The 19,656-nt window shown below is 41.5% G+C and overlaps 1 protein-coding gene and 2 pseudogenes across 1 annotated transcript in view; 2 read left to right on the top strand and 1 right to left on the bottom strand.

Annotated features, from left to right (window-relative positions):
• The window catches only part of LOC107156538 (calcium-binding mitochondrial carrier protein SCaMC-1-like), a 152,436-nt gene that overhangs the window by 130,632 nt on the left and 2,148 nt on the right, over positions 1-19,656 (bottom strand). Inside the window, exons 2-3 of the mRNA XM_015502598.1 lie at positions 18,826-19,087; positions 6,106-6,120 (exon numbers count right to left, since the gene is read on the bottom strand). Coding sequence (XP_015358084.1) covers positions 6,106-6,120; positions 18,826-19,087 — 277 coding nt within the window. The remainder of the gene's footprint in view (positions 1-6,105; positions 6,121-18,825; positions 19,088-19,656) is intronic.
• On the top strand, positions 6,577-8,587 carry LOC107156520 (annotated as a pseudogene).
• LOC107156521 lies at positions 9,269-11,411 on the top strand (annotated as a pseudogene).

The following is a 19,656-nucleotide window of genomic DNA, read 5'->3' on the forward strand; positions in this document are numbered from 1 at the left end:
CTTCTTCGATAGTTATCACAACAAACTGTATAAACTGATTCATCAATGAATAATAACTCAACAAGTGATGCTCAATCAAGAAGTCGATTTACTTTGGGAGGAAATGGACATATTGATGGATTCCTCTGCTTTGAACTGCTTGCAGAATTTGCCTGGACTATGTATCACTTGTATGCATTGTGAACTATCTGTTAGTGCAGCGAATTGTGGTAGTGCTAGAGTATTTTTGCTGATGGTGTCACTGGTGGTACAATTTTTCAAAGGAGCCCTCAATTGGCTTAGTGTTGTGGCATTTTGTATCCTCCTCCCTTCTACTAGTGATGGTCTAAAATTTGGGGGCCAACAGAGGTGAGGCAAAGAACCTTACCCCCCCACTGGCACCAAGGCCAAATTTGGGGGCCAACAGAGGTGAGGCAAAGTACCTCACCCCCCCACTGGTGCAAAGGCCAAATTTGGGGGCCAACAGAGGTGAGGCAAAGAACCTCATCCCCCCACTGGTGCAAAGGCCTATCCACAAGTATGGCTGTATGCTGGACCGGTAGTCAGTGACGGGTATGACCCAATTGCAGTGGTACCAACCTAAGACAGGAGGCTGACACCTAGAGGTCAGCTCATCTGATGACGGGTAAGGACCATGTATAGTATTGGACAGCCTAACAGGCTCGGTCCCTAAGCCACATTGCTTGTTGTTTAATTAAACAGAAGCGGGGAGATGTTGAGGGCCACAGCTGAGTCGGGATGACGCATAGCATTTTTGCCAGAAGTAGTGGTTGAGAGGTGACGCCAGCGAGTTCTCGAGGAGTTCCCGTTGAGTTCCAGTTGAGCTCTCGCGGGGATTCCCTGAGAGTTCCCCTTGGTTGGGGAAGTGCCGGAGGAGGGATATTTCCAGCTGCGGGTTGCTGGAAGAGCCGAGTGGCATTCAGGAGAATTCCTGGGGTGCATGTGTGGAGTGTGCTGGTGGAGTTCAGAAATAAAGTTTGTTCCTGCTTCAGTGGCTTGTGATTTGTGCCCAGCCAGACTGCGGCAGTCCTTGGTGAGCAGAGCTCTTTCTGTGCCTCTTGGTGCCCTGTCCTGAGCTGCTTTCCTGCACCCTTTTGCCATGATGTTCTGCCTCACCTTGGGCACAGAGCTATGGAACTGGCTGTGAATGGACTAAGACCTCTGAAACCATGAACTCCATGTAAATTTTTCCTCCTCTAAAATTGTTCTTTTCAGGTCTTTTGGTCACAGCAGAAAAAAAAAAAGCTGACCAAAACATGGGATGTGTATACTTCTTTTATATATATATAAAACTTTTGTGGGAAAAACATATCTATACTCTAGAAAATCCATACCAGCTTCCTAAAATATCCAGTGCTTCATTATTAACTATGAAAGCATGACAAAGAATTATTGTTTATCTAGGGAAGAGGGGGATTGCAACATAAAAAAAACTGAGGTAAACAGAATTACTAATTCCAGAAAAAATAATTACAATTTGGGAAACTACAATTAATTAAAACACAACAATATAAAGTGACCTCTAGTATACCTTAAAGAATTGAGATGTTAATGAATCAAGAAAAAATGCCAAATAAGAAACAGATACTAGTGATACACTAGAATCCATAATCCCATAATCCCAACACTTGGGAGGTGAAGGCAGGAGGAATATTTAAGCTCAGTTCAAGACCAACCTGAACAACATAGCAAAAATCCCTCTCAGTTAAAAAAAAAGAAGAAAAGAAAGATACTATAAAAGCCAGATGTGGTGGCACGCACCTGTAATCCCAGAAGGTCAGGAGGCTAAAGCAGGAGGAATGCAAGTTCAAAAATTCAGCCCCCACAGCAACTTAGGGAGATCCTAAGCAACTTACCGAGACCCTGTCTCATTTTTTTAAAAATTGAATTAAAAAGTCTAGGGATGTGGTTCACTGGTAAAGCACCCTTGAGTTCAATGGCCAGTACCAAAAAAAAAAAAAAAAAAAAAAAAAACCACAAAATAGGAACAATCAAAGTGATAAAAAGAGCTCTTGGAAATGAAAAGTTTGATTGCTACAATAATAAGTTTCACAAAAGGGTTAAAAATATGATTGAGGAAATTTCCACAAATGTTGAGTAAAATGACATTGTAATAAAAAATACTTAGGAAAAACTAAAATGCATAGAGATTGTGAAAACTAAAATGCATAGAGATTGTGATGTTTATTTTTATGTTCCAACTTGACTGGGCTAAGTGGGTATTTCTAGAAGAGATTAGCATTTGAATTCATAGATTGAGTAAAGAAGATCTACTCTCACCACCTTAGATGGGCATCATCCAACAATTTGAGTGTCATCATAGAACATGAAGGTAGAGGAAAGCAAATTCGTTCTATCTTCTTGAGCTGGGACATCTTTGTCTTCATGCTCTCAGACACTCAGGACTCAGAGACTTAGACCAGTAGACTCATCCCTCAGCCCAATTCTCCAGTCTTTGGTCATAGACTGAGAGTTGAACCATGGTCCTCAGGCCTGTGGATTTGGACACTAGCAGGTCTCCTGGTTCTCCAGTTTGCAGACAGTACATCACAGAACTTCTTAGCCTCTATAATCACATGAGCCAATTCCCATTATAAATCAATCACCCTCTTCTCTCATTCAATGAGTTATAGGACTGAATACAGGTGACAAAATATGCACAGTAAAAGAAAAATAAGACTTGAGCCCCTTTCCCCTACTTCGAATTCAGAATATCTGCAACCAAGCACACTTGCTTCATCTCTATTTCTGTAAAAATTGGAGAGAAATGTGTTCCTCAGTGGCTCAAAAAGGTAAAAGTAGGTAGTGGTTGTTGCTAGAAGCCCATAATTTCTGCCTTAAGTACAATAATGGAAAGAGTGGAAACCCTCCTCACCCCCTGTCACCGCTATATCACCAGATCCATAGAAAGTAGGCCCCAAGGCACAGGCAATCAATTTAAGGCATGGCCTACTTCAAAGGGACCACAACCAATTACAGGTTCCTGGGAGAGAACAAAGAGTTAGTTTAACTCCTGGACCAGCCTCTGTCTCTTCATGTCACAATTTTTGATTCTCTCCATGAATCAAAGGATGGTGTAGGTCCATCACCCACCTTCAAAAAAAGGGGAGATTTTCTAATTTTGCCCCTCCCTAGAACACTAGTGCTAGATTATTAGACTGTGTTCAATGATTTGTTTACATATCAACCTCTATTCATAAAAATTGTGCATGCAAAAAAAACCAGTATATTATTAGGTTTTTGTAACCTGAAGATGAGTTCAACACCTGGCAGCTACTGAATAAATGAATCCAGATAACTGGCAATAGTTTGCACATGAGAGTATAAAAAATAGTATTGACCTGTCTAAAATCTTCTCTATGAGAAGCATCACATATTATTCATGTTACTCAAAAACATACACATGAGCCATGCAACACACCTGCATTAGGATGTTTAGACATTTCATTTGTCCTGTGCATGTTCCAGCACAGGTACCAGCTAGGCCCTCAGCCAACAGGTATTTCCACAACTGGCCAGGTTTTCTTTCCTCATCAATGATATCCTGAAAAGTCCATCTTTCACCTATATCAGTTCCCTGTTAAAACAAAATAAATAGCAACTAGATGGTCTCAAATGAAAGTTTTATCTCCTCATAAGATCTAAGGAATGGTGTACATATCTTTCCTAAATTTTGTGCTCTACCAACCAGTATAATTTTAAATAACCCATTATATTGTCAATTATAAATTAATAACAACTATATTATCATGTTTAGGATAATCTTTATCAATTTTTAAATATATTGCATTTTCAATTGAAAATTATTTGTCTAAGATTGAATACAAAAAATAATCTTTCAAATTTTCATAAATATTTTTAGCTATGGCAAAACTCTATTCAAACAAACTCCTAGTGAGGTAGTAGCTATTTAATTGACAATAATGTCAGAGTCTCTTTAGAGTTCAAGATTTAGTGAATTGCTATGTTATCTTCAGTCAGACTATAGTTTAACAAAATAAATATGAAATATATAATACATATTTAAAAGAGTTTTCTTTTAAATCTTGACCTGTGGTAGAAGTGGTGAAGTCTGATCATTTCCACATAGTACCCAAAGCAGAAAATAAGTTCTGCTATACATGTGTCATAACTTGGAATTTTTGAGGGGCAAGAAGATTGTTCACATAGATTTTGATTAAGAACCTGGGCCCAGGAATTAGATGGAATCAAATCCAGACTTCCCTAATCCTAACTGAACAATTTCCCTGGGCCTCAGTTTCCTTAAATGTGAAGTAGAAACAATACTAATTCCTTCTTTGTATGATTGTTAAGATAAATGAAAAGCCAGGTGCAGTGGCACACACCTGTAATCCCAGGCTGTTCTAGAACTTGTGCTTCCCCTGCCTCAGTCTCTCAATTACAGGTACACCACAGCACCCAGCCATAACACAGAATGTTAAGAGAAAGTTCAAGTGTTGAAGAAAGAAACATAGATTTCACAAAGAAACAACAGACATCACAGCTTTGAAATATCAGTTTCAGTTAAAGTCCTTTATTTTCTACTGTTAATCATCACAGCTAAAAATGTATGGTGCTTAACATGACAATTTTTTTAATAACAAAATTTTTTCATAACAAAAAAATTGTTATTCTAAATGCTTTTCATTTTTTAACTTCTTTAATCCCCACAATGACCTAAGGCACAGATCACATTGACATATAATTTTACAGACTGTGTTACATTTTTATGCCCATGACCCATGACATAAAATAAACAAATAGTAAAAAGAGACTACTTACAGTAAAATGATTTCAGTAATGAACAATTTCCTCAACATTTCTGAGAGATTTCAATAGGAAATTCTTCTTCCATTCATCCCAATCCACTGTCATTGACCCATCAAGATCCACGCTGTACATTTTTTTAAAAAAAGAATATGCTCAAATAGAAATTGTGATTCATAAATTTCAAAAACATCAACAATGACATCAAGTCAGAACATCTGGATTATAGTAGAGCTGTGTCCATTGTTACTTTTGTGATATGGGAGGTCACCTAACAGCCCTGAACTCCAATTTATATGGGGGTAATTCCTACAATAAGGAACTATTCAAAGTATTAAATGAGATGATATATACATTGTCACCATAAAATATAAAGAACTGCAGAAATGTAAGTCTGTATTATTACATCCCAATCTGCCAGTGCTTCTTCTTCAACATTTCTCCTTCTTTCTGCTTAAAACCTCATTTTGTAACTTCTTTTCATTGCTAATCTCTCTAGCAATGGAGTCATGCTGACAAATACCCTTTGTTGTTGCAGATCTTAAAAGACAATTTCCATTTTTATGGATCTAAATATCTAATATCCAAAATATCAAAAGAAATCTAAATAGCCATGGAATTATAATTCCCATTGAGATGATACTGTTCAAGCCCATTTCAAGAATTTTAAAAATTGCCATTAGAGTGAGGCACAGTGGCAGAAGCCTATAATCCCAGTGGATTGGAATACTGAGGCAGGAGGATCACTAGTTCAAAGCCAGCCTCAGAGAGACCCTGTCGCTAAATAAAACATAAAAAATGGCTGGAAATATAGTTCAATGGTTAAGCACCCCTGAGTTCAATCCTCAGTACCTCAGTACAAAAAAAAATTCCCATCAAAGAATTTCTCAAATAACTAAATGAAATTAAGAATTTGAAGAAAGACAGTGAGATACATTGCTTTACTAATTTTGGTTTTAAATTTTTGTCACAGCCAACATTTAAATCCTCATTTTTTTCAGGGATTATTGCTAATCCTCAAGCATCTCTTCAAGCCTAATACTCATTCTCAGGCCAAGTCATCCCAATTCTTCCAAAAACATGAGTGCTCAAGCAGTTTCATCATAAATAAATAAAAACAAAAAGACTCTTGTCCCCACCTTCCCCACTATCACTCTGTTTCTGTCTCTGTCCTTGCAGCAACACTTCATCAACAGTTACCTCCCTTGTCTCTAATCTCTCCTTGCCATTTTTGAACCCACTAAGCTCTCACCACCATTACTCCATGAATGGCTTCCACAGGGCTAAATCCAGTGGTCTATCCCCTGTCCTTGTCTTAGCTTATCAGAGTCATTTGACAGAGAAAACTATCTCCTCCAAAACTGTCATCTGTATTTGGCTTCCAGAACACAGTATTCTACTGGTTTCCCCTTTTATCTCTAGTTGCTCCTTCGGGGTCACTTTGACTGATTCTGCCCATATCCCCTGCCTCTTAACATTGGAAAATATTAGGACTCAGTATATTGTATTCTCTCCCTGGTCATCTCTCCAGTCTCATGGCTTTAAAGACTTTCTGAAAGTAACAACTCACAAATCTCTAGCTAGGGTGTTCCTTTGAACTCCAGATTACTAGTTCAAGTTGCCTACTTGACATTTTTACTTAGATGTCAGATTAGCATCTGAAACTTAACAAAAACAAAACTAGATTCTTATATTTACTCTGTTCTAACCCTGCTTCTCTCACAGTCCTGTCCATCCCACTACATGGCAACCCCAGTCTTCTAAGTGCTCATATCAAAATTCCTGACTACCCTCTTTTGTATCACACACATGACCCAGAAGTAAATCCTGTCGCCATTTCAAAATATATCAATAATCCAAACAGTCCTTACTTCTTCCATCCTGGTACAAGCCACCCTCAAATTTTGTCTGTTATGTAAAACTGTCCTAATTGCTCTCCTTGATTTCATCCTTACCCTAGCTACTCTCAATACACCAGCCAGAGTGAGGATGTTACAACTTAAGTTAGATCATGTCACACACTTGTTTAAAACCATCCAATAATATATCAGTAGAAGTCCAAGTCCTCACAATTTCCTGCAAGACCTCATGTGATCTGGCCTGTTACTTCTTCAATCACACACTCCTATCATCCTCTTTCTCATTCACTCTATTCCAAACCCCCTTCAGCCCCTACCTCTTCCTATTTCCTTTGTCTGGAAAGCTCCCCCACAGGATTCATCAAGTCTTCCATGTCACCTCCTTCAGATCTACTCAAATGTCACCTTCAAGGTCTTCTCTATTTACCATGTGTAAACTCTAGTTTCCGCCTCAACACACACACACACACACACACACACACACACATCTTGAGCTGTTGGTTCTAACCCCTCCCAGTTGGCTATAAGCCACCTCCTCTCTCTCTACATCACATGCAACATGTCCTTCTCTGACAGATATTCTTCCTCAAAGCTCACCTATCCTCAAAAAAATAAATAACATTTAGACTTGCTCAATTGTTCTCTTTCTTTATCTCATATTCCTAAATCAATAAACCACAATAACAGACCTCACCTCCTCACCTCCCTTTCTTTCAATAGCCCTCTGCAGTCTGATGTAGTCCTTTGTCACACTGCTGAAACTGCTTTCACTGAGAAATCTCCCAATGGACATTTTTCAGTATTGATCCCTTCTGTTAAAAAAAAAAATCTAGGATTTAGCAGGGCTGCTGTCACAGTTGTTGCCGACACCACCACGGCTCAGTACAAGGGCACCCCAAGCGAGGCAGGATGTGCCAAAAATCTGATGAGGAAATGGGAAGAGGAGCAGGAGCAGATGGAGCAGAGGAAGCAGTGGGTTGCAGAGAAGAACATAATGAAATCCAACATTGACAAGAAGTTCTCTGCACACTATGATGCTGTGGAGGCAGAGCTCAAGTCCAGCACCATGGGTCTTTTGACCCTGAATGACATGAAAGTGAAACAGGAAGCACTGGTGAAGGAGCAGGAGAAGCAGCTGGCCAAGAAGGAGCAGTCAAAGGAGCTGCAGCTAAAGCTGGAGAAGCTGCGAGAAAAGAGTGCAAGAAGGAGGCCAAGAGGAAGATCTGTAGCCTGCCCTTCACCTTGGAGGAAGAAGAGGAGGGAGGCGAAGAGGAGGAGGAGGTGTCCATGCATGAGGAGGAGCTGTAAAGGAAAGAGATCACCACAAAGAGAAGGAAAATGTGGAAGAACCCAGATGTGGACACCAGCTTCTTGCCTGACCAAGACAGGGGGGAGGAGGAAAATCTTCTCTGGGAAGAGCTGCGGCAGGAGTGGGAAGCCAAGCAGGAGAAGAGTAAGATTGAAGAGATTGAAATCACCTTCAGTTACTGGGCTGGCTCTGGACACCAGCAGACAGTCAAAATGAAAAAGGGCAATACCATGCAGCAGTTTCTCCAGAAGGCACTTGAGATCCTGCGTGAAGACTTCAGTGAGCTCAGGTCAGCGGGGTGGGGCAGCTCATGTACATCAAGGAGGACTTAATCATTCCCCATCATCACAGTTTCTGTGACTTCATCATTACCAAGGCACGTGGGAAGAGTTGGCCACTCTTTAACTTTGATGTTCATAATGATGGCAGCTACTCAGCGATGCCACTGTGGAGAAGTATGAGTCTCATGCAGGAAAGGTGGTGCTGAGGAGATGGTATGAGAAAAACAAGGACATCTTCCCTGCCAGCCGCTGGGAGCCCTATGACCCTGAAAAGAAGTGGGACAAGTATAAGATCCGGTGAACATCTAGAAAGTGGTTTGGCCTCGGCTGTCCCTGGTGCACCCCCATGTCTCCAGAACTCAAGCGTCTGACACACCTGCGACTGTGCTGTTGTGTGCTAGGAGGATGGTAGCCACTCATCCCCTGGCATTGTCATTGCTTTTTTCTTTTACAATAAATAGTGCACATGTTAAAAAAAAAGATCTAAATAAATGAAGATGTAATGTTCATGAGAGAAAATTTAATATTATAAATTTGCCAATTCACCAGCAAATCAATCTACACATTTAACAGATTGTAATCAAAATCCAAAAAGGGAGTATATGTGTGTGTATGCTTATGTGTATGTAACTAAACAGGCTGGTTCTAAAATTTATATAGAATTTATGAAAGTATATAAGATAATAAGAGCAAACAACCAAGAATAGTATTGATGCTACTGAAGATTAAGAAAGTAAGACAGAACCTTAATTCTAAAGTGATTATAAAGATATTGTATTAATTAGCTTCCTGTCAAAGTGACAAAATACCAGAAATAATTAACTTAAAGAAGAAAGGACAGTCCCTCGCCTGCGGGTCTGGGCAGTGGAGGAGGGTGTTTCGCAGTGGCTGGAGGCTTTGCTATGGGAAGTTGTCCCTTCTCTCTCTCTGGGCCAGCCCTCCTCCCTGGTTCTCCTCAGCCGCTGTCTGAGGAGAGCGCCTGGAGGCCCAGGCTGCAGCCCAGGCTGTTTCTCCCAGCCCGGGTGGCAGCGCCACTTGGCAGGTGCTGAGTGCCTCCCTTGCCACCTTCTTCTGCCTGGCTGCCGCAGTGCACAAGAGGTGTTGGAGGTAGATGGGCTCCCGACCCGGGAGGCGGCGGTGGATATGGCGCTGGGCAATAGCATCCACCGATTCCAGCTACCATGGAGCCACAAGCCACGCCCCGGGCATCCCTGTGAGCATCCCCCAGCCAGCCTTGGGGACCTCTGCGAGCAGCAGCACCACCCTCGCCTATTGCAACTGCATCGCCTGCAGAATTGGAGCCAGGATGATCCACTGGCTCCTTTCTCCTGCTTAGATTCCTTAGCACCACCACCATGGCTCAGCCAGAACCGAAGGCCCCAAATCTCACTGGCACATACCCCCATGTTGACCATGCCACTGGCCAGGTGCTAAGCTGTGACAAGTGTCCAGTAGGAACCTATGTCTCTGAGCATTGTACCCAACACAAGCCTGCAAGTTTGCAGCAGTTGTCCTTCAGGGACCTTTACCAGGCATGAAAATGGCATAGAGAGATGCTATGACTGTAGTCAGCCATGCCCACGGCCAATGGTCGAGCAATTACCTTGTGCTGCCTTGACTGGCCCAGAATACACTTGCCCACCTGGCACGTTCAAGTCTAATGGTACCTGTGCCCCCCCATACAGTGTGTCCTGTGGGCTGGGGTGTGCACAAGAAAGGGACAGAGAACGAGAATGTCCGGTATAAGCAATGCGCTCGGGGTACCTTCTCTGATGTGCTTCTAGTGTGATGAAATGCAAAGCATACACAGATTGAGTCAGAACCTGATGGTGATGAAGCCTGCGACCAAGGAAACAGACAACGTCTGTGTCTCGGACCTGGCCTCCAGCACGCCCCCGCCTTCCCCTGGCAAGCCATCTTTTCATGCCTTGAGTACATGGAATCCCATGAAGTCCCTTCCTCCACTTCTGTTTCCAAAAGCATGACCTCAACAGAATCCAACTCTTCTGCCTCTGTTAGACCAAAGGTATTGAGTAGCATCCAAGAAGGGACAGTCCCTGACAACACAAGCTCAGCCAGTGGGGAGGAAGGCATGTACAAAACCCTCCCAAACTTCAGATAGTCAGCCACCAGCAAGGCCCCCACCACCAACACATCCTGAAGCTGCTGCCATCTATGGAGGCCACTGGGGGGCGAGAAGTCCAGCACGCCCATCAAGGGCCCCAAGAGGGGCCATCCTAGACAGAACCTGCTAAGCATTTTGACATCAATGAACACTTGCCCTGGATGGTTGTGCTTTTCCTGCTGCTGGTGCTTGTGGTGATCGTAGTGTGCAATATCCAGAAAAGCTCCAGGACTCTGAAAAAGGGACCCGGCCAGGATCCCAGCGCCATTGTGGAAAAAGCAGCGCTGAAGAAATCCATGACTCAAACTCAGAACCCAGAGAAGTGGATCTACTACTGCAGTGGCCATGGTAGTGGCATCCTGAAGCTTGTAGCAGCCCAATTGAGAAGCCAGTGGAAGGATATCTATCAGTTTCCTTGCAATGCCAGCGAGAGGGAGGTGGCTGCTTTCTCCAACGAGTATACAGTGGATCACAAACGGGCGTACGTGGCTCTGCGCACTGGACCATCCGGGGCCCTGAGGCCAGCCTTGTGCAGTTAATTAGCGCCCTGCGCCAGCACCGGTGCAATGATGTCCTGGAAAAGATCTCGGGCTGATGGAAGACACCACCCAGCTGGAAACTGACAAACTGGCCCTCCCAACAAGCCCCATCCCCAATCCTAACGTGAAACTTGAGAATTCCACTCTCCTGACTGTGGAGCCCTCCCCGGTGGACAAGAACAAGGGCTTCTTCATGGATGAGTGTGAGCCCCTTTTCCCCTGTGACTCCACATCCAGCGGATCCTTGGCATTGAGCAGGACCGGCTCCTTTATTACTAAAGAAAAGAAGGACACAGTGCTGCAGCAGGTACTCCCGGACCCCTCTATTTTGTGGCCTATCTTTGATGACATGCTGCACATTCTGAACTCTGAGGAGCTGCGGGGGATTGAAGAGATTTCCCAAGCTGAGGACAAACTAGATAGGCTATTTGAGATTATTGGAGTCAAGAGCCAAGAAGCCAGCCAGAACCTGCTGGACTCTGTTTATAGCCATTTTCCTGTTCTTTTGTAGAAGGTAGAGAGACTGCATTCTGAAGATAATGCTGGAGATTAGTGGCAGGATGATTTTGTTTTGTTCCTGACTTTTGTTTTTTGGTGTATGTGTGTGTGTGTGTTTAACAGAGTATATGGTCAGTGTTTAAGTTCTTTCTTTTTCTTTACCCTTCTGGGAAGTTAGATTATAAGTCTTTTCAAGGTATAACTGTTGCAAAATATCCACCACTAAAGTTTTTAAGTTCTGTATTACCTCCGTTTTTGCCACCTTATGTATTTGTTATGTGCACTTTAATTCACTTAACTTACCATAAATCTCAGTGTGACTTTTCCTGCACACTTGATTATGAGACTCTTAACTTTTAAAAAGTGTAAATGGCATCTCGTGAATTCTATAAGCAGTCTTTAGGTCTTTCAACACCTACTGTTTTTCCCACACCTATTTTTTTTAAAATATTACTACCATTTTTATTTTTGTTTTGTCCTTTACACATGTTCTTAAGCATTAAGGAAATTTAAGACCCTGTTGAGTTACTGTAATGCAATTAGTCTTTGAATTATCTTTTTAATATGTCTTGTTGTGTAGTTCATATTCATGGCTGAAACTTGAGCACACTATTGCCGATTGTATGGTTTTCACCTGGACACTGTGCAGAATGCTTGATTACTTATGCCATTCTTAACATTAATATGCTCTGGGCTAGAGAAATGAAATTCTCAAGCCATCCAGACTTGCCGTTTCAGTGGCTTGACACCTGGCCCACCAAAGAATTTGAACTTCATCTTTTAGGGATTGAGCTGTTCTGGAACACATTGCTGCACTTCTGAAAGTCAAAATTGAGTGCCAGTGGCACCTTTTTCCATAGAGCATTTGCCTAGTTTTGCTTTAAAAGATGTTTGTTTCAATACAACATAGCCAATAGGTCCAGTCTGCCCTCTAGGCCTTGACCTTGCTGGATTTCCTTCATCATTCAAACACTTTAATTAAAAATAAGGCTGCAGCTGTAAGAACTCTTGTCTGATATATTTGCAACTATGCTCCCATTTATAAACCTACCATCTAATGCTTAGTTGCAAGATTCTAATGCAAAGGTGGTGTGAACTCCCTTTGTGTGTTGGGGGTTTGTGGGTAGTGGTGAGGGACCGATATCAGGAAAATGCCTTCACATATACTAATTTAATAATGAACATTAGATGTTTGTTTAAAAGAAGAAAAGAAGAAGAAGAAGAAGAAGGAGGAGGAGGAGGAGGAGGAGGAGGAGGAGGAGGAGGAGGAGAAAGGATTTGCTGAGCCCAGAGTTGCACACCTATAATCCCAGCAACTCAGGAGGCTGATATAGGAGCATTGCAAGTTCAAAGCCACCTTCAGCAATTTAGGGAGGCCCTGTCTCAAAATAAAAAACAAAAAGGGTTGAGGATGTATCCTTCTTTATATATAAGAAGAATACATTTATTTTTGGCTCACAGCTTTGGAGGTTTCATTCCAAGATTACCTTTTGGTTATTAGCTCTTAGGTTTGCAGCAAAGCAGTACATCATGGTCTGGAGTACTTGATGGAACAAAGCTGCTCACCACATGGTAGTAAGGAAGCAGGGACAGGAAATGACCAGGGTCCCAATATCTTCTTCAAAGTCATGCCCCCAGTGACCTAACCTCCTTCCACTAGACCTCACCTTCTAAAGGTTCCACCCCTTCCAGTAGTGCTAGGGGTAAGGATTAAGCAAACCTTCAACATGTGAGCTTTTGGGGGACATTCAAAATCCAAACTATAGAAGACCTGTATTATAAGGACATGCTAATTAAACCATGTGGCATAATGGACAATAACTAATGCAATAGAATGTAAATGTGTGAGTGTGTGTGTGTGTGTGTGTGTGTGTATACTGACCCTTCAATAATTTTCATTGCACCTTTTTCAGAAATAGTTACACCTATTAACATAAAAGCATCAATAACTTCTGCAGTATCAATCACTCCTTTAAAGAAATAAAGAAAATAAGGATCAACTGGAAACTGTGAAAAAAAATCAAAGATAAATTGCATTCAATGCATTATTGCAATTTTCCATGAAACATCAATGCAATATTTCAGCTATTTCTTCTATTGGCCAAGACAAAGACAAAACTAGAGAGCCTACCTGATTATTTATTTATTTATTTGTTTATTTATCTATCTATCTATTTATTTGTTTGTTTGTTTGTTGTGGGGCTTGCTGGGGATTGAACCCAGAGCCTTGTGCCTGTGAGGCAAGCACTCTACCAACTGAGTTATATCTTCAGCCCCTCCTAATGATATTTCTTGTATCAATAAATACCATACCCTCCAATGTTGCTCAAATCAATCACTCTTGCCTCTTTCTCTCCTCCTCCACATTCAGTCATGAATATATTCCATGCCTAAATATCTTTCAAATATCTCACAAATCATTATTTCCAGCACAACTGTTCCATTATTACTCAGATATAAATCCATGCTCCACATAAATCTACTGGTATTATTTCCTCTATTGAAAACTCTTCCATAGCTTCCCTCCTCATTATCCTTTAGGATCAAGTCCAGGTACCTTCCCAGGCCTTGCCTGTGTTGCTTTGCAGGCCTCATCTTCTACTTTGCTTCCCCTTGCTCTGGGCTTCTGGCTTCCTGCTCTTCCCCAGTTCTTCAGGACCAAAACCTCCCAGTGAGCTATTTCCTCTGTCTAGAGAACACTTATCTTTGGACATAGAGTTTAAGTATCACTGCCATATGGAACTTCAATCATGTAAAAATTTACCAAATAGTTATGAACGTCCCTCAGATCCTTAGTTAAGAACATATTGTTGAAAGAGTAGAGGCTTTTCCTGGTGTTTTATGTTTTTGAGAGATAGTATTAAATAAAAACTACCATACTTAAAAGTACTCCTTACAAGAACTAACAGCAGAACAAAGGACAGAATGAGATTTGTAGAAGCTTTCCAGGAAGCCAATATCTAATAATAAACCTTTACTAAAACATGTTTGCTAACTGTTCAAAACAAAACAAAACAAAAACAAACCATCATTATTTGTGTCCAAACTGTAAAAAGCCAATTTTATTTTTCTCTCAGTATCTCTAAGGTATTCCATAAATGCACAAAAGCTCAGCAGACTATGTGTGTAACTATCAATAGATTTTAAAATTACCTTTAAGAAAGAAAAAAAATGATATTAGAGACAGATTTGGGCAAAGTAGATTACAAGTTACAGTGTTTAAACACTTGTACATTTACATCAGGTAAATTAGATATTCTGCCATAATCACTGGTACTTTCATTTTAGAGTAAAACACACACGCACACACACACACACACACACCAGAATCTTTTGAGTACCAAAACTTTAAAAAAATTTAGAAATTGGGGTGGGGGTGCAGTACATGTAGCCCAGTGGTGGCCTGTTTACCTAGCATGCATGAGGCCCTGGGTTCAATCCCCAGTACTGCAAAATCAAACAAAAAGAAAAAAAAACAAAAACGAAATTGACTTGACTGCTCTTCCACCCAAGTCTCATGTATTTATTCACTCTTATGGTTTAGTTATGAGATGTCCCCCCAAAAATTCATGTGTGGGACAATGCACGACTTTTCATAGATGAAATGATTGAGAAGTGGAACCTAATCAGTGGCTTAATCCACTGATATGGATTAATTGGGTGATAACTGTAGGAAGGTAGGTTGTGGTTGAAAGGAGCAGGTGACTGAGAGTGCACCTTTGAGGTTTATGTTTTATGCCCAGTAAGTGCATCTCTCTCCCTCCTCTGCCCCTCTTCCTCCCCTTCCTGATTGTCATATCCTGAGCTGCTTTCCTACATCATACTGTTCTGCCTCACCTGGGCCCAGAACTATGGAGTGGCTACCAATGAACTGAAACCATGATCCCCAAATAAACTTTGATTTTTCTATGTCATACTCATCAGGTCTTTTGGTCACAGCTATAATTTTTTTTAAAAAAAATTAAAAAGCTGACTAAAACTGTCACTCAGTAAATGAGTAAATCACTTCTCTAATTGCTAGGAAAATAGAATATGTCATAGTCCCTGCCTTTAAGAAGCTTCTAGCTATTAAGGAAGACAGACACATACACAAATATATAAGCAAATAAGTGAAATGATGTTTCAAAACCACCAAGAAAGTAGTGCAGAACAAAGTTGTGAGTGGAATCTATGAAGGAGGGATATGAATGGAGGAAATCTTCACAGGAGAGGTGACTCAAGTTAAATGTTGAAAAACAATAACAAAAAGTGAGAAAACAAAGGTATGGGGTATCATAGATGTGAAAGGCAGATACTAGCTGTCTATTGACATTCCCCCTCACCTCCCTTGGGCAACCATTTGTGCTTTCCTAGGGATTCCATGTCTCAGTCTCTCTTTCAGTTAAGTATGGATGTAGGAAAAAATCTCTTCAGTGAAGTATGAATAAAAGTAACGTGTATTACTTTTGGGCCTGGTCAATGAAATCCTCCTACATAGATGACCTTATGCTCATTTTTTTTTTCACCAGCGGAATGCACAAGATGGCAAATGCACAGGAGGAAAAATGAGTCTAGGCCTCCAAAGTTCTGCAAGGTAAAAAACTTGTCCACCAAACCCAACACCCACCAAGAAGTCAGGAAGAGTTCTGTATACAAAATTAAAAGGCTTGTACTTTTGTCACTGATGATGTCAAACCCCTAAATAATTTCAAGCAGGGCCATGAAATAACCAGAAGTACTTTTCAGAAATACTTTTCCAAAGTGTCATATAGTTGCAGCACAGAAGAACTAAAGGCAAAAAGTAAGGGCAGAAAGATTGGTTATAAGATGGTTTCAGCAACTTAAGTGAGAGAGATGGTGGAGGCCAGCACTACTAGGAGCAATGAGATGAAGAGGGAGGAGCATGGTTGTGAAATACACTATGAATCATGCAGGACCCTGTCATTAACTGGATGTTGGGGTGAGGAAGAAGGAAGGGTCTAGAATAACTGAGTGGTGGAACACTTCATCCATACTCCAATCACAGAAGGAAGTATAGAGACCCAGAAGATGAGCATAGCTGTCAATTTGTGAGTCACTCACGCTAAAATGATAGTTTGGACTTGAAAAGTGATCTTTCAGACAAATGGAGTAAGGGAAATGAGACAGAAAGTGTAGACCTTGCTCAGTCAAAGACCTTGACTGAAAGTGGAACAGAGTAGGAAAAGGGAAAGATGGGAGAGCCATGGTTAAGGGAGGATAATTGTTATGAGACAGGAAGAACTTGAAAATATAGGATAAAGAAAAGAAAGTTGGCCAGGGACCATGGAGCATTCCTATAATCTCAGCAAATCAGGAGACTGATACAGGAAAAAAGAAATTTGAAGCCAGCCTGGGCAACTTAGCAAGGCCCTGTCTCAAAAAAAAAAAAAAGAAAGAAAGAAAGAAAGAAATAAAAAGTACTGAGAATGTAGCTCAGAGATAGAGAGCCTCGGGGTGTAATACTCAGCACTGTTAAAAAAAAAACAAAAAAACACCAAAAGCATTGAAAAAGAAAAGAAAGTTGTTCCTTTCCTCTTTTAAAGGAGATAAAAGGACATGAGGCCAAGAAGAACCAACTTTGAAAAGGAGAAGAAACACTTCACTACCTGAGACTAAAGGAAAGAAAGTAAGCACGGGCATAAATAAAGATAAGCTAATACTTGACATATATAATATACAGGCTAATTAACTGCTTAAGTCTCAGCAGGCAATTTTAAGCATTTTCCATAAGTTTGATCATTAACCATCAAAATAATCCTAGGAGGTAAGCACCATTATTGTCCCCATTTTACAACCGAGGAAACTATGAGAGTACCAAAAGTTTGAAAAGGTTCGAGCTGACCACCTCCATGTAACCAGTGAACTAAGTGGCATGTTCATCTATTGGCAGGAAGGGGCAAGGAATCTCAGGGTTTGCAGGTGGAATAAGTCATGGTATCTTAACCCCAATACTATTGACATTTGGGATCAAGTAATTCTTTGTTGTCCTGTGCACTATGACATGTTTAGCAGTATTCCTGTCCCTTTGCACACACATGTGCATGCACACACACAGTCAGGATCTTCAAAAATGTCCAAAAACAATGCCAAATGTCCCTGATGCACCAAGTCATCCCTGAGGTGGAGGTACAGAAGACAGTGCTAACTCTAGATAGTCTGATGAAGAAGAGGAGAGGATCCAGCTCTTACTGAAAAGACAGATGATATTGTAAGATTCTAGGGCTAAATTCAGATGGGAAGAATGATGTAACCACTGGGAAGGGTGTTGCTATTGTTATTTGTTTGTTTTGATTTGTTTAATGTTTAAAGGTGAATGCTGAAAAAGTAGAAAGAAAACGTGGCCATACAGAATCCAGTGTAACCAATGCATACTGACTATTATTAAGACTGCCACCTATGATTGGATAGGCCTCAGGGAATAAACCATCAATTTCCATTACTAAAACATGATATAGCATTATTCTTACCACATAGTATCTCATTTCTCTGGCATGCACTTTGTCAATCCTAAGAATGATACAGTTAACATTGACTGTTACTATGCTAAGTGTTTTTTTCTGGACCCTTGCCTTCACATCCATCATTTAATTCGAGCCTTCCAGAGAAAAATTTATTAAACATTATTTCCTTTCTCTTTCTGAATTTAATTCCGTTTCTTATCTTGAAAAAGATTTCTACAAAACCTGGGGTCACAGTCCTTTTTTAAACATATATGCACCTCTACAACCTCTCCCACACTGCCCATTGGTTCATGTAGTCTCTTAGAGAAGCTTAAAGTAAAACAAAGTCAATTTTTTTTTTTTTTTTTTTACTTTATTGGGTCAACTGGTTAAATACAGAGCTATGGAAATGAAGAGCCTCTGAAAATACAATAGTAATTATACTGTCATTTGTTTAAGACAGTTCTATACCATAGTGTACAGTATTATAGTATAGATATGTCTTTAGTATATGGTTGAGCTGAAAATCTGTGGTTGTAATTACTACCCCCTCCCCGCTTCAGCCAAAAGGCAACTGCACATGGGAAAGCCCCAAGACATCCTCCTGCTCCCTGAGGAGCACTTGCCCAGGGATGGAGCCTTGGGAGCAACTCCTCTGAGGCGGGCAGGCCCCAGTTTCCAAGCTGGGGTGCCCTTGAGGAGAGCTCTTGGATGAAGCATCATCAGCCACCAGGAGGGACCCTCGACTGGCTCAGTTGGTTCGTGTTGCCTTCTATGTATTTGGGTGGCTCGGGCCCTCAGGCAGAACAGTAAGGTTCCCTGTCCATTTCACGAAGCAGCTCACTAATAGAACATGAACTTGCACCAAGTGTTCCCAGAGCCCGTCGTTTGCAGGAAGCCGCTCACTGGGAAAGAACGTCTGAGCCCCTGAGGAGAGCTGGGAAGGACCCAGGGGCCTCGAGCTGCCTACCCCAGCCCCCTGCCGTCCAGACGCCACCGCGGCCCACCTTGCTGTCCTGCATCAGAGGGACGCCCCTGGCTTCCAGGCCTCTCGGCAGTTCCTCGATGTCCACCATCCCGTACCCATGACGGTCCAGCTTCCGGAAGAGCTCTTCAAAAATGCGGTAGGTTTCCACGTAGTCATGCCCGGTCACCGTGGGCAGCAGAAAGCCCCATACCCAGCGCGGCAGGGTGACAGCCACCAAAGAGCCTGAAAAGGAAGGAGCAGGCGTGTAGCTGGGTGGTGGGCACCAGGGGGCCTCCGCAGCGCTGCAACCGCCAACAGAATGCGGGGGTCAGGAGGCCCCGGCTCTGCCCATCCCGAGGCCGCTCAGGTCTCAGCTGAGGACCACCTTGCTCCCGCTAGTTATGTTTGGCTGGAGAGTCCCAGACAATTTTGATTCGGCCTTTAAACTGGCTGAGTGGTTGTGTTTATGAGGTGGTTGTTTTATTCAGTTGTGCTCAAAATCAAGGTTGCTATAGATAAGCTTCCATGTGGTCCTCCTGGGCCAAGGGAGAAATATGTATGCACATATAATATCAAACAAGTCCTAATGTTGTTCTCCTTGGATGTGTGTGTGTGTGTGTGTGTGTGTATTACATATATATAAATATACATATATGCATGTGTATGTATCTAAAACAAAATCCTAATGTGTTTGTGTGTGTGTGTGCGTGTGTGTGTGTGTGAGACAGAGAGAGAGAGAGCACCTGGGTGTACATCTATCTCAGGGAAAAAATTAACTTTCTGATATGTAACATGAATTGACAATTGAAATATATTTTATATATATATATATATATATATATATATATATATATATATATATTATATATCT

This window comes from Marmota marmota, unplaced genomic scaffold, assembly GCF_001458135.2.
Source record: "Marmota marmota marmota unplaced genomic scaffold, marMar, whole genome shotgun sequence".
NCBI lineage: Eukaryota > Metazoa > Chordata > Mammalia > Rodentia > Sciuridae > Marmota > Marmota marmota.